General features: G+C 37.3%; 1 protein-coding gene across 1 annotated transcript; it reads left to right on the forward strand.

Annotated features, from left to right (window-relative positions):
* Window positions 1-11,184: 11,184 nt before the first annotated feature.
* LOC113782549 (cysteine-rich repeat secretory protein 55-like) lies at window positions 11,185-12,069 on the forward strand. The gene has a single exon (XM_027328435.1). It carries the CDS (start codon window positions 11,185-11,187, stop codon window positions 11,971-11,973), a length of 789 nt encoding a protein of 262 aa, XP_027184236.1. The 3' UTR covers window positions 11,974-12,069.
* Window positions 12,070-16,217: the final 4,148 nt, after the last annotated feature.

Genomic DNA, 16,217 nt, shown 5'->3' on the forward strand with positions numbered 1-16,217 from the left:
CATGTTGATAAAATCTCAACATTCCAAAATGAAATCTTGGCGTGCCCGCACGGAGAGGGCACGCGTTAATGTTCGAAAATTGACTCTCGAGATCAGTGGATGTTTTCTAGTGTTGGCGTGCCCACGCCATGTTTGACGAACCAAAACAACGAAAATATTTTTTAAAAAAATTTTATTTATTAATTTTGAGAAAAAAATAATAATACAAAAAAAATTAATTCAGCAATTAAATTTTTGAAATTTAAATTTGAAAAAAAAGAGATAAAAGAATCTTAATAGTAAATAAAAAAAATAAAAAACTGTTTTCTTTTTCCCTTTCTTTTTCTCTTTTCTTTCTTTTCTTTTTCTTTCCTTCTTTTCCTTTTCTTTCTTTCCTTTCTTTCTTTCTTCTTCTTCCCCGCTGCCTACCTCTTCTTCTTCCTCGCGAGCTCCGCCAGCCGCTGCACCTTCATCGCAGCTCTTCCGCTCGTCCAGCCACGACAAGCACGTCACATCGCGAGCTCTCCACAGAGCTCATGCACATCCACCTGTTAGCAACCCACAAACTGCCACCACCGTCCCTGTCTTCCACTCTGCTCGCCGCCAGCTCTGCCCAGCGTAGCACCGCGCACCGCCAGCAGCTCTTCCTCCCCCGCGAGCTCCTCCGTCCAGCCACAACCTCTCTCTCCTCACACTGTCTCTTCTCTCGCACACCGCACAGAGCCACTGCCAGCCCACTGCACCAGCTCGCGGCGACCACCAGAGCAACGCCTACCTCGTTTTCCAAGCTTCACCATTAAAGCTCCACTACCAACCCACACCGCCAGCTCTCTCTCTCGCCTCGCTCCCACCACCATCGCAAGCTCCACCTTCAACACCACCAACCTCCAGCTCAGCTCACCTGACCTCTGCTACTGCTGCCATCGCCGCAACTTCAAGCTCCATCTTCACAGTCGCACCTCCATCAGCTCATCTCTCTCTCTCCGCTGCATTAGCTCTCCTCTCTTCCTCGTACCGTCGCTCTCTATCTCATCCAGTCTTCGCGCAGCTCCTTCTCCCAGCCCATAGCTGCAGCAGACTGCCGCCTGAAACCCACGGCAGTCCAGCTCTCTACCCATAACCAGCTCAGCTCCACTTCATCAGCCCACCTGCGACGCCGCTTGCTCCACTTGCAATCCAGCTCGAGTTAGCTCGCGCACCTCCACCAGCTCGCGTGCATCTCCGCTGTCGCCCTTTCCTCTTTGACGTGCAATACCACCTGTCCATTTTTTATAGGTGGAGGTATTACAAATTCCCTCCCCAATAATTAGTATTTTTCTGGTCCTTATGTTGCTGGAATTTTCGCTTATGGTTCTTGGGTTTCTTGATGGATAAAAGCAGGACGTGACTTGGGCATTTTCTGGGGTTAATTTTGGGTGGAATTAATTTTATTTGCTGCTCCATTTGCGGATATTTTTTGGTGTTCATTACATTGTTGAATAGTGTTTGGGTTTTAACTACTTGAGGCTTTTATTTCATCTGTGGGGATTAAATTTGACGGCTCTTGTGCCAGTTCATTTGTTTGAGAATTGTTGGGGGTGATTTGAGAGTTACTTGTTACTTGGGTCCCATTTTAATTTCTGTTATTTTGTGGTCTTGATTTGTGTGTTTGGATTTATCAGCGCTTTGTGTTGGTCATTTGAGTTGTTTCTTGATTGTGGGTAGCTCCTTCCTGCATTTGTTTGTTGATTTGAATGGTTATTAGGGTTGGTTGAGTGTGTAATTAACTGTCCAATCGGAAACAGTTATTAAGATTTTGAGTGGTATTGTGTCTAATTGCTGAAATTTGATGATTTATTTAGACATTAACACTGCTCATAGTTTGTTCGAGTGAAATTGGGTGGATGTCCTTTGCCCTTTTTAGTTTAATTGTTGCATTGTTTGGGATTGTTTTCTGGCATTGATTGAACTGGTAGGCATTAATTAGGCCTCAAATTGAGACATCTTTTGACCTTTAGTTGGTCATTTCTGGGTTTGTTTGTTGAATTAGGAGGCAGCTGTGACGCTTGCTTATTGTAGTTGGATTGCCTCTCATTACCTTGCTGTGAATATTCTATCCATTTATTTCAATTACTAGGTATTTATTGGGGTATTTGGATAGCCTGTGGGGCCTGAATTGTGTATTTTGTCGTTGAATTGACTAATAGAGAGGCCCCAGTGGTTATTACAATTGTTATTGCTTTGAATTTGTTGGTTCTAATTTTTATTGGAAATTGTTGTCTGTTGTCAATGTTTTCAGAACCGGACCGGACCGGCCGGTTCGACCGCGAACCGGCCATGTCACCGGTCCGGTCTAATGCTAAAGCCGGAAGTTCATGGAGAACCGTTGAAACCTGGACGAACCGGACGAACCGTGCGAACCGTTAAGAACCGTGAACCGGCGGTTTTTAAATTCTTCAACAAAATATCAAGAATGGTGTAGCTATGATTCGAACCTGGATCTCCAAGTTTGGATATGACAATCTTACCGCTAGACTATAGTTAAGTTTGTTGAGAATTCTACTTGACTAAAAAATATATTAAAACATCAAGTTCTTCTCTTATTTTTTTTTTCAATTTTTTCTTCTTAACTATTTTTAACCCAAATATCCACAACAAGATTTTCTCAAGTCTTCACCGTTATTATTAGGTTATTATCTTTAGCAGATTGTAAAAAGTTGAAAATTTCAACTTTTCTTGTTTTCCAACATCTTAGTAAGTTTAATTTTTTTTCTTTTCAAGGCTTTTTTTCTATATTATTATCTTTAGTTGATTTTTTTGCATTTTCTTCTTTTTCCCCTCAATTTTCATATGTTTCCCTCATTTTTGTTTTATTTTTATTTGATTAATTAAGGATGAAATTTTTGCAAAAGTAATGCACATCCGTGTAGGAATTGGGTAGGAATTACAAATAATAACATTGGGCTGGTAAAAAATATGGTAGTTGGCACATAATCGAAGCTATTGATAATTGAATTTAAAATAATTAATGGTATAGGATCATTGAATTTAATATAACATGTTAATTAATAATGTTTAGTAGCAATTAATTTTTTATGTGTTTAACTGTATATTTGTTTTTCAAAAATTTTTAGTTTTTTTTAGTTTGAGCAATTAGATTTATATTTTTATAATAAAATTTTAACTTTTTCAGCTTAAGTTGATGAAATTGTGAAGGTGGTGTGGTTGCTTATCATGCCACTGATAAAAGTTTGCTATTCAAATGGTTTGTCTTAACTTGAACTCTTTTATGGATTTTTTTAAGGGTTGTAAAAGAATTTCAATATTTAATTTATTTATTTTTTGTGTTTTTATTTGTGATAATTGGTGAACATTTGGATTGTATCTATTTATGTTTATAATGAATTTATGAAAACTTGTGGTGAATTATGATATTTTAATTATATTTATCATTCCATGTTTTATGTATAACTTTTAGAAAATTTATTATTATCATAACTTAAATTAAGTTATGTTGGTAAAGTTCAAGTGTAGAATGAAACTTGCTTAGTACTTAAAATAAAAATTAAAAAAAAAAACAGTGAACCTGTGAACCGGCCGGTTGGACCGGTCAGACCGCGAACCGGCCACCTCTCCGGTTCACTGACCGGTCCGAGTTTAAAAACATTGACTGTTGTTAATCGGAGTGATTTGAAAAAAAAAATGGTGAAACCCAGATCCTCTTCTAGGCCTAGGACACTTAGGACCTCTCGGCCTCCCCCACCTCAACCCACCATTCCCGTCTCTGACCCCTCGCACGACCCTTCTTCCTTTGGACGGAGGGCTCGCCTTGAGAGATAGAGAGGCGTCCATATTTTTGATCCTTCACATTTTGGTGGTAATTTGAACTTCACCAGAGCCGTCGACAAACAGCGATATGCTATTTGTTGCGAACAGCGAATTATTCCTTGCCGCTATCAGGACGCCGCCACCTTAAGTCTTTTGAATATACCAGTTGACTTTGACCGCTTGATTAATGCAATCGGGTGGCGTCCCTACACATATATTGTTGACTGTCTGGCATTTGTTGAGTTGGTTAGGGAGTTCTATACCACATTTGAGTTTAACATTTCCACTAGATACACAGTCTCTATCCCCAATGTCATTCATTTTCGATTAATGGGTCAAGAATTCCACCACTCCATTACTGATTTCAATCTAACCTTTGGTTTTATTGATAGGGCCTACGCCGACTCTCGTGAGTATGCCAAGAGTGCTTGTGACTACGTAGAGCCCTTCTTCTCCCGCTATAGCTATTTTTGGAAAGAGATGTCCGTGGACCGTGATCCTTACGACCCTAGGAAGTCCAAGAGCTCTTATTTCAAAGACCCGGCTTCTCGATATATCCAACGTTTCTTGGCTTATAGTTTCTCAGGCAGGCGAGATAGCTCGGGCATTTTGTCTAAGTCGGAGTTTTTCCTTATTTGGTGCATGCATAATAATATTAAAGTTAATTTGGGGTGCTGGCTAGCTTCTCAATTCAAGTCTGTTTTGACTAAAAAGAAGCGCCCCTTGATTCTTGGATCATACATTACCCACTTGGCTATTAATTTGCATGTGCTTGATCTCTCTAACCATGATTTGCATGTAGCATGTCAAATGGAGCCCTTAAACATCCCTTGTCTAGAGACAATGGGCTTGGCTAGGGAGGGTGACAACGGGTGGGAGGTTCCACCACCGGGACCGTCTTGTATTCCTCCTCGTTCATCTTGTGCCCGTTCCTCCACTGCTAGTGGTGACCCCGGCCCTTCGACCTCCGCTCCACCTCCTCCAACCCCAAGGGCTGATGACTGGCACCAACTCCAGATGCGAGTTCAGAAACTGGAGGCTCAGGTAACCAATATTGATACGAATGTGCATAGTATGGCGCAGAATTTGGCGGCGTTTATGCACCATGTGGGTGTTGAACCTCAATTTGCCTGCCGCTGTTTTGACGACTTAAGGGGAGTTTCGTTGCCCTTCTTCTTATTTTTACTGTTTAATTGTCACATTGAGGGCAATGTGTGCTTTAAGTGTGGGGGGAGATTTAGATTTGACTGGTGTTTCTTTAATTTGCTGCTTATCTTACTGTTGTCTTGATGAATAAATATGGCAACTCACTCTTCTATTGCTAGTTGTGATTTATTCTATGAATTTAGTTTAGGTGGTAAGTAAAAGCATGTTATCTTGGTGAATATCATGAGTTTAATGACTTGGTGCAAATTGTGGTTAACATGTTTAGGCAATACAAATATTTTACTAGCAATTGTTGTGTGAATTGGGCGATTGTTGATCTCAGTTCTCCATGTTAGGAGATGACGTGGGCTATGATCTTTAGTTATCTAATATTCTGGTGCTTTAATTGTGATTAATAAATGACTCTACTCCGCTAGTGTCGTCACCTAGTAATCGGGAGTTTTCACCACAAGTGTCGACTTTCGCGTCAAAAAGTGGCGATATCTATGAGTAGTTAGTGCTGAAGTTGTAAAAAGTTGAGTAACTGGACTCTTTCATTTAAAAATGTCAGAGTTCACGTTAAAAGACTTGAATAGCTTGGGACTGAGCATTTATCGAAAATAAATAAATAAAAATAAAAGAATTCTCAAAAAAAAAGAAAAAAAATGTGTAAGCTTATGATCATGTTGGCCTGCCGATCCTTGTTCTTCAATGTTGAGATTTTGGTTGTCAGTTGACCCAATTGCTAACTTTTGCTAGCTTAATATTTTGATTTCCTAGATGAGTTAGCCATGAATTGGACGAGTTTATGATTTCAGGAGCTAAACGGGAGAAATATGTCTTGACACTTAGCTACTAAAACTTGATTTTGGGATAAACGCAGCTTGGCAATAAATGAAATGAGAGTTAGCCATTGTTGAATTTAGTTGTTCTCATGCTTGAGGACAAGCATGATTTAAGTGTAGAGGAAATTGATAGGTTGTTAATTGTTAGTAATTTTATTGTTAATTCTCCTCTTTATCCTTGCCAAATATTGCTTTAATTGTCAACATATATTTATATTTGGCATTTGGATATAATTTCATAAAGTGGAGCAGAAAAGTGCTAAAAAAGGGAACCTTCTTGAGAAGATTTCTCCACACGTGAAAGCTTCTAAAAGCTTTACACAATTGGTCCAGTGAAGACCAACGTCCATTCCTTTGCTGATGAAGAAGAATTGAATTGCATATCTCAATTCAGCGGGGATCACGTACGGATTGATTTAGAAAGTTTGTCCTGCTTTTGGAAGATATATTCATTGGCCATAATGGACATGTGATAATTGGATGTAACTTTCCAATTGCTTCCTACGTAGCTAGTCCCTTAAGAGACTAGTGCTCCAATAAAATAAGAAGGCACTAGATTAGTGGGCTCATGGAGAAAAAGCTATGAAAAAGCCATGAAGACTAAATGCTTGCATTTATATTAGACTAGTTTTCTCTCCAAGGGGGGAAATGGGACGAGTGCAGAAGACATTAGACTAGTTTTTAGTTCTCTCTCCAAAGAAGCTCCGTAGGAGAATAGGTAGTCTTTTATGTAAGAAGGAACTTGTTCCTTCTTTTGTTATGTGGTATGTAATTTTTCTTCAAAGAGTCTACGGAGATTCAAAGTTTATTCTAAATTATTAGCGAGTGTTTATGTCTTTGAATTCAATTAAATTACGTGGAGATTTTCTTATGAGGTTTGGCTAATTTTCTCCTCTAGTCAAGGATCAACGCGAAGACGCAGTCCCAAATATCTGTGAGATCTAATTAATTTTCATGTGTTTCTTAATTTATTAATATTTGCATGTTTTCTATTTGAATTTTTATGAGATTATTTTGTTAATTGGATATCAAGGGCCCGATGTGCAATTTGATCTTTTAATCTCTTGTCAATTTAATCAATTAAATCCATAATTATTTAATTGGTTAATATTAGTGGCAACTAGTGTTTTCTTACACTAGGGGAACATGCAATCTGATTTAAATAACCCTCGTAGCGTGTTATTAATTTGGGTTAGGCTTTTCTAGTTTTTAATGCAATTAGAAAATTAATTCCTACGGTCGTACATAAGAGTATTTCCTGATTAGGGATAATCAACGGTCGTACCTTGGTTATCAATAAATTAAGGGAAACCTGGTCGTTAGAGCTTTTCGGCGACTATAACTAACCTATTAATTAAATTAAGTGAACCCCTGTGCATCAATGATCGGATGAATGGACTGTGTCTGCGTAGTTGTATCCTTGGTTAGAATTTATTTATTATTTATTTAATTACCATTTACATTCGTATTAATTAATTATTTATTTTTGGTTAAATTGTTTAATTATTTTTAGTTTTAATCTAATAAAAATCACCCGTGTCCCGAACTTGAAAAGAATCGAATTTTTTTTCCAGTCCCTTTGGATTCGACCCTGCTCATTACTATACACAAAAAATTTATATTTTTTTCAAGCAGGTATTTATTATTACACAGGCTCGACACCTGTCAGAAGCATTTTCTTGCTGAGCTGTAGCACTGGGAACAGCCCCAATGGTGAGAACCTTCCTGCTCCTAGAACGCGTAGGCTTCATTCTTTGATGTCTTCGGGTTCCCACAAACGGCGCCAATTGAAGAGGTAATTTTCGGATTCAGCAGGAGGTACCTAGGCGCGGGAGTAATTCTCCGGAAGTGGGTACGGTCTCACAGAAGTCACCTGCTCAAATTACCAGACGTGGGGTAGAGTCCCCTGGTTTACCTTCAACGATCTAGTTAGTCTAGATTAAGAGGGAAGTTGTAAGAGAGTTTTTAGAGTGTAGTGCTTACAGTGTATCTCCTTAGTCTTTGAGTGAGATTTATGTATTTATAGGAGACAATTAGGAAGGAATGACGGTTGGGTTCAACTTCCTAAGACCTGACAGACTGAACACGTCAGTCTGTCTTGATGGGTCTGTCAGACACGCTTTATCAGACGTCTTATTCCTCTGCAAGTGTCAGTCTGTGACCTGACTTCAACCGTCCCATCAGCCATAGTGACACCTCATAGTGGCCACCACGATGGCTGAGGTGAATAGGATGAATACTAGAAGGGTAAAATACAAGAAACCCCCTTGTGGTTTCGCGAAAAGACATCTTACTCCCCTATTATTTAAAAACCTCCACATAAACACCCTAACTTTCATAACTAAAGTGGAAATTACCTTTTGAATCGGCTGAGCTACCAGCAGCAGGTCAAATACTCTCGTCTAACCCGTGGCCTGCTAAATTAGTAGGAATTGACAATCCAATGTATATCCAGAAACGTAAGCTTGAAAGCTTTGCCTTGGAACTTTGAATCAAATGCCAATGCAAGTATTAAACACACACACACTCACGGTGGCAATTGTTTTGCTCTTCTCAGTTCTCCCCTGCCCCCAACCCCACCCGTAACCCAGAAATGATAAAAGGAAACCCATTTTGTCCAGCTTCCCACCTCAAACATAACTCCACTAGATTACAAGTGGTATAATTCCCTTTCCCCCACTGCCATTACTCGTCATCAAGTTGTTGGCCATGGGAGCACTCGCCCATCTGGGAGTCTACAATCCACCCCCTGACCACCAACATCATTCTGCCGACGATTCCAACAATTACATCTTCATTTTCGATGAGGGCACCTGCCCATCCCTCGTCCCCATTCCCGTTCATGTCGTCGCCGCTGCCATCAAGACTAAAGTCCTTGTACTCCAATTTCAAGATTTTCTGCTTTTACAAGAAAGGCGAGAGCCAGAAGCAGAGGAAGAAGCGGAATCGTCAACCTCATCATCATCATCACCCTCACCCTCACCCTCACACGACTGGAACAAAAAAGGTGATAATGATATTTTTCCGCAGAAGATGTGCACCATCTGCTTTTCTTACCATCATTTCTTCATGGAAACGAATAAGTTCTTGGGCAATCTCCTCAGCTGTAGCTTCAATCTCGAGGTAGAAGGCCATATTATTCTCCTCATCTGTAGCGGCATGACCACTCCCCTTATGAGTGGATTCCCAAATTTTTACCAAAAATTCCCAATCAATAATTGAGTGGGCACTCAATTTTGTGTTTACTACTACTACTGCTAAAGAAAATTGCTGAAGAAAATTGATCCCTTGTTCTCTGAGATCCGATTTTAGAGTATTAAAATTGCCATTTTAGAGTTTGTCTATCATTTTGCCATCTCTGAGGAAGAAAATCGTAGGAGTGGCTTTGATTTCCCACGAATTACTGAGCCCCTGTTCCAAACTAATCTCGCATACCCATCATCACTAGGTCGCACACCCGGTTACAGGTCAATTTCTGCTTTAGTTATGAAGTTTAGGGTGTTTATGTGGAGGTTTCTAAACGATAGGGGGTAAGATGTCTTTTCGCAAAACCACAAGGGGGTTCCGTGTATTTTACCCATACTAGAATCTCAAGAATATTCCACCTCGGGTCGGCCTGAATTAAGGCCGAGGTGGAGCCTCCATGGTGGAGCCGGGCCGAAATGACAACCTTCACCATGCATCCTCCGGTTGCAGTGCGTGAGTGTGTGACATAATCTTCCAATGATCAAATTCAAGGTCTTTGGTGGGGACATTTTGGCCTGCCACAGCATGTGCATATTTCACTAACTTTTCCCCAAGTTGAAGCAAGACTTTTCTATTAATGCTGTAAGAAATTCTTTTTCTTAATTACACACCTAGCTGTCAGGACTTAGGAGTAGAGGTGGCAATTTGTCTCAAATCCCAATAGATTACCCATACCCAAAGGGACTTTGGGCGGAATGGGTATTATAATTTGATATTGGATTTAAAATGGGACATATCCTAATTGTACTCATTAATTGATAGGAAATGTTGGGAAATACTTGGGTACCCATTGGGCCCAAATATCTCCCCACCCATATTTGGCACCTCTTCATGATATCAATGAGGAGCTTGTTTGTCCTAGGCCTTTCGTTTTTTATTTTGAGCAGCCATCCTTCACTGAAGAGAATATCAAGGAGCTCATTTGGCGGGAATCCGTAAAATTTAATCCGGATCCTACTCATTGAGAATGGAACTAATGGTGTATGAACAAGTACTTTGACACGACTTCCACTGAATACTTTGTGTTGTATCCAGAGTGAAACCGCTTATTAGAATCATGAAATAAAACAATGGAAATGTTGAGGTTGACAAAATTTCTACATGGTAGATCTCAATAGATTTTTCTTCTGTCATTTTCTTTGTATTTTAAATGTTCCAATATTGTACAAAGAAATTGAAGCAGCGTTCACATAGGCTTAACTTACATCCAGGAATGCAATTTCTCTTTGGGTGATCAAAGAGAAGGATTCCTTCTTGCTGTGATCTTATCTTGTAATTTTTTATTCAATTGCATAACTTTAATCAAATGTTTTATGTTATCGAGTATCAAGGCAGCTGAGTAGTTGTCCTAAGAACTTTGCATAGAGTGTAAAATGAATTCATGAAAATATAAATTCACAATAAGACTAAAAGAAATTTAATAAATAAAAAAATTAAAGTTATTTAAAAAATAAAAAATGAATTAAATGAAAAAAAATATGTAGAAAATAGATTTTGGTATTGGGCGGAATCAATCTAAACTCATCCCAAAGTGATCCCGCCCAAATTAGTCCCAAAACACATATGGGTAAGGTTAGGTCCAAACTCATATGACTCGGTTCCATCTCAAACCCAAGCAAATTCCGCCCATCCCGCCCATTTTGCCACCTCTATTTAGGAGGGAACCTTTTCTTAATTTGTTCTTGGGAGAGAAGTAAACAAACAAAATATTCATCTAGCTCAAGCTTTTACTGGATCCAAACGTCTAGATGATACAACTGGTCAAGGATCAGTGGCAACAAACGCTAATAATTTGATTCAGTCTAATTGACTAAAATGTCTTGGCAAGGTAGAATGTTCTGAAGAAAGGTTTTTGTTTCCAAAAACTTTTGAAGATCTTGCACCAAATACTGCTGACTGCCACCTTTCCTGCAGAAGACACGCACATACTCTCTCTCTATCTCTCTTTCTCTAGAAGAATATAACTCGTCAACTTTTACGGTTTTACCGGGACATGAATGGCACTGCTAATTTGCTCCTCCCAAGTCAAAAATGTCTGCTAGCTTCATCATCCTCGATCAATTCAATCCAAGAGCTGGCTAGCAAGATATTTAACCCAATATAAAGGGTCCCTAGCCTGCTGGACAGTGGATACCCCACTTGACATTCAGTTCATATCATCATGGCTTCCTTTCATAGACTTCTTCTCTTATTTACAATACTCTGCATCTGCACAGCTGAATCCTCAGAGCTTTGGAGTCAGTTTTGCAATCACAATTCTCAAATAAATAGTACCCAGTTGTCAGCAAACATCGATAGTTTATTGGCTGAATTGATGTCAGGAACTGTCCAGAATGGTTTCAGCACCATCTCCTACGGCAAAGCCGAAGACCAAGTCTTTGGCCTGGCACAATGCAGAGGAGATGTGAGCAGCGAAGACTGCTCGAGCTGCGTCGAAGATGCATCAAAACAAATTCGCAAACTTTGCCCAAGTCAATCTGATGCTCGAATTTGGTATGATTACTGTTTTATAAGATATGGTACCAACAAATTCTTCGGACAAGTTGATACATCAGTTGGGATAATCTTCTACAATGTTGAGAATGTAACCAATCCTGATTCTTTCAACAAAGAACTGGCAAGTTTGTCGGATAAGATCAGTTCAGAGGCTGTTAAGCCCGGAAACAAAGGGCTTGGGAGAGGAAAGAAACAGTTGTCACCTTTTCTGACTTTATATGAACTGGCTCAATGCACTAGGGACCTCTCGCCGCTTTCTTGCGATCAGTGCTTGGCCATAGCAATTGGGAACTTCCCCACCTTCTGCAATAACAAGAAAGGATGCCGAGTTCTCTACGGTAGCTGCATCATCCGTTATGAGTTATATCCATTTTTCTTTCCTCTTGATCCAAAAGAGACCTTAGTCAATATGCCTCTAAAGTACTACCACTCGTCTACAGTACACAACCCTTAAATAAGTTAGATGGTTGTTATATGGAGCGAGTCAGCTCTACACTGAATTGTATGCTCAGTTGTTTCTGTACTGTCATCATCGACAAATCCCTGTGTGACCTCGTTTCCACGATCAATATATATACTCAATAATCTGTCATGTCATTGGCAGGGCAACTGATGAATCCCTCCCTACCCATACGCAAATTCTTCACTGATGGTTCGCCACAAACGTTTCAGTTTGTCGTGGCGGGCTATGCCACAACATGCGGGTAAAGGGTGGGAATGTGTTTTTATTTATTTCGCTATGGTTGGCCATGGAATACCCTTTCATTACTTCTTTTTTCCCTCCTAACATTCTTTTTTCCCTCCTAACAAAAAAAAGACATTGAAATGAAAATATATAAATGAGAAATAGAAAATGCCATTAAAGATTTGGTTAAAAAACCTATAATGGTATTTGTAGTCAAAAAAAGATTTGGTATTTTTGTTTCTTATTTATTTGTTTTATATTTCCCTTCTATCTTTTTTGTTTCTTATTTATTTTTTTATTTTCCTTCCATCTATTTTGTATTTAGAAAAAATTAATTAAGATTTTGCAAGCTAAAATATAGGTTTTCAAAATCATCCCTTCTCTTCCCATAGAGAGAGAAAGAGAGAGAGAAGAAAACAGAAAAAAGTAGTGAAAGGACGAATTTATCAATTTATTAGTTTGATTTTAACTTTTTACGGTTGACCATTAGTTTTAATAGAAGAACAACAGTGATATTTTAATTTAAATCATGAGAGGGTTATATATCATTTTTAAACCATAGGGGAGTAATGTGATAAGGCAACAAACCAAAGGGGGAGTAAAAGGTAATAATAAGGGTTAATTATAAAAAAGCACCTCATGGTTAAGTGAATATTCAAAATAACTCCCCATAGTTTGAAAACATATAATTTAACTCCTTATGGTTTGAGTTAAAGTGAAACTATTAGTTTTTCTGTTAGATTTAATAGTCAAATGGGTATAGTCAAACTTTTTGAATGAAATCAAATTGTCCTTCAAAGCAATGCCAAAATGAAGCCGTGAGTAGTGTCTTTAACGAATTCAATCGAACCGAATACTTGGTGTTCAGACTCTGTTTGTATATTATACCAACAGTGTTCGAGTTCAGCTTGAATATTAATGAACTACAAATATTGTTCGAATTTGATTCATTTATTTATATAAATATTCGAGTTCAAACTCCAGTTCGGCTCATTAAACTATATGAGTCAAATTCGAGTTCGAACTTGAGCTCAAATTTGGTTTTGAAGATGATTTAATTATATTTTTAATAAATGATACATTATGTAGAATAAGTTTAATTATATTTATTGATTTTTAAAAATAAATAATGCTAATTTATGTATAATTACTTTTTTTGGTAAAATATAATATATATATTTAATAATATTAAATGAATTTACTTTTATTTATATATGTATTCATAAACTATTCGAATAGTTCGCGAATAGGTTCTTATTCGGCTCGATTATTAAAAGAGCCTAATATTGTGTTCGAACTTGATTCGTTTATTAAACAATCCTAATATTGTTTTTGAACTGGATTCGTTTATTGAACGATTGAGTTTTTTCGAACTCGAACAAGCCGAACTCAAACAAATTCGCAAATAGCTCAATTTGTTAAAGCTCTTGCCGTAAGGAGGTAAAATTACTAAAATATAGGTTTTCAAATTATAGGGAGTTAATATGAACATTTGCTAAATCACAGGGAGATTTTTGATATTTGACCCTAATAACAATAAAGAGCAAGACAACATCTTGGGGAAAAAAAGAAAAGGAAAAGTTATATTTCCACATCCGAGAAAGCTATTTCGAGCTCAACCATCCACATTTCAGTTAATAACCTCTTGGAATTCGACTTTTCAGCTCAAAATCTAGGTCCAAATATGTAAAACATTTCCAAGGGCACACGCATAGCTTTCCAGATGAAGGCAACCTGAAACGGTGAGATATGCCTGGCGAGAGAAAAAAATCCTCAGAGAAATTGAGCTTGTCTGCTCTTAGTGATTTTTCAGATTTTGCCTCCTCTCTTGCTTCCAACTGTGCTACAAATGAAGGGTTGATAGTATCAAGGCTGACACCGACAGTATTATCCACAATATTTTTGGTTGTATTACTGTTTCTTGGTTAAAAAGAGTTGTCACTTTGAAATTTCTTGCTGAATCCTTCAGTGTCCATGGATGTAATCACGGGCACTTGCACGTAAAGAACCATGATTCTGGAAGAAGGTATGAGTTGCTTGAGTGAGAGCATTATTGATTCGTGTGATCACCTATGCAACCTGAAATATTTCCAACAAATTACTCAAAATTTAAAGATTGGAGTGTCACAATATCAAGGCGAAAGGGATCCTAACTCCCAAGTGGATATAATGTACTAGAAAATCTGGTTGGTCTTGACACTCATTCTTTTACGTTTAATGATTTGACATTTACATTTTTACACTTGATCACCATCGAGATAGGTAAGTGTGCACTTAAATAGTATTACTATATGTATAGCACCACGTTTTTGTACACATATTGAATAAATTGCTGATTTCGCATTATCAGCCTCAGCTACCATTATCCAACAAAATGTTAATGATATTCGACCACTTAAACCACTATTCTTCATCATCAATTGCATTTCTCAATATTACCACTTTGATAATTTACAGCATAACAAATGCTCACGTACCATAACAGCAAAATATTGAGCATCATTTTCTCTAATATTGTTAAGGAAAATACTAAATCTCTTCCTTGTACCATTTTATCACCTGTTCATAATAAGTATATTTTGGACGAAATTTACCTTCAAAAAATTAAACCAACAATGACAATGACCTCAATTATATAGTGAAGAAAATCAACGCATTACGTCTGCGCGTTTGTATCATCTGTTAAGTTATGATTGCAGATGTATATTGGTGGCTGGTAGAACTCTACTTGTGGTTCTACATGTTTAGATGCCTTACTATTTTTCGATATTGCAAGGATTTAGTTGGAATTTGGGGGTCTGTTTGTGGGCAATTAGAGATTTAGGTGTGAAAGATTGGGGGGTTTAGAAGTGGAGAATTTGTGGGTCGCAGGAATTCAGGTTTTTTCAAACCAAATTTAGGGACTTGGTTATACAATTAGTAATTTGCAAAGATAAAGAAGCAGGAGAGACAAGGACGGAGAGACAAACAGCATTTCATTTGGCTTACAACTTCTATTTTTAAGGCACCAACGAAGAGTGACAAATTACCTATTTACAAATTTAGTAAAACATACACTCTCTTTTTGAATTTTCATTCTTTCTTTTGCTATATTCCAAATTTTTTCGAAAATTTAACAAGTGGAGAGAAGAAATGAATATTTAAAATCAGACCTCTAAGTCGTGAGACTTCGACATGAACCACTAGATTAATACCTTATCAATTGTAAATTATCTCAATGCGGCTAATTGGTGACTTTTACCTCTTGTGATGTCATATGCATCTTATCAACCATATAAAAAAAGATTACATTTTCCACACCGATTAATGCGTTTAATTCCTATTCTGTTGAAACATATTTCATGCTGTAGATCATCAAATTTCATAATTAACGATAATCTTGTGCAAACTAGATACATTTCGTCCAATTTTAAATTTGATTTATCCTATGGTTTTTCCATAAGAACAATGAATCAACTAGAAATTTTAAAATATCATTCAAGAAACATGTGAATGAATTTTCAACTAGTTTTTTACTGGAATCCACTGCGTACCTTGCACGTGATCATTTTTTAGGGAGAAATTGTCAAATCACATTTCACATAATCTGATTTATAATTCCTCAATTTTACAAAATAAATTTTTTGGTCTCTCACATTTCATTAATTGAATTTTTTTTCTCTCACATTTCACTAAATAAAAATTTTCATCCCTCATTGATCATATGTACGAACAATTTTTTCTTGTATTTGAAAATTCATATATATGTGTCTATTTAATTTCACCAGAACAGTATAAATAACATGTAATATATTTATATTTAATTTCACCTAAACAAGCTAACTGTAGGTGTAGGTGAAATCAAATAGAAATACATTACATGCTATTTATACTATTCAAATAAAATCAAATAGATATATACATGGATTTTTAAAAAAAAAAGATATTTGTAAATATGATCGATCAATGAGGGATAAAAAAAATTCATTTAATGAAATGTGAGAGACAAAAAAATTCATTTTGTAAAATATGGG

Source organism: Coffea eugenioides, chromosome 9 (assembly GCF_003713205.1).
Source record: "Coffea eugenioides isolate CCC68of chromosome 9, Ceug_1.0, whole genome shotgun sequence".
NCBI lineage: Eukaryota > Viridiplantae > Streptophyta > Magnoliopsida > Gentianales > Rubiaceae > Coffea > Coffea eugenioides.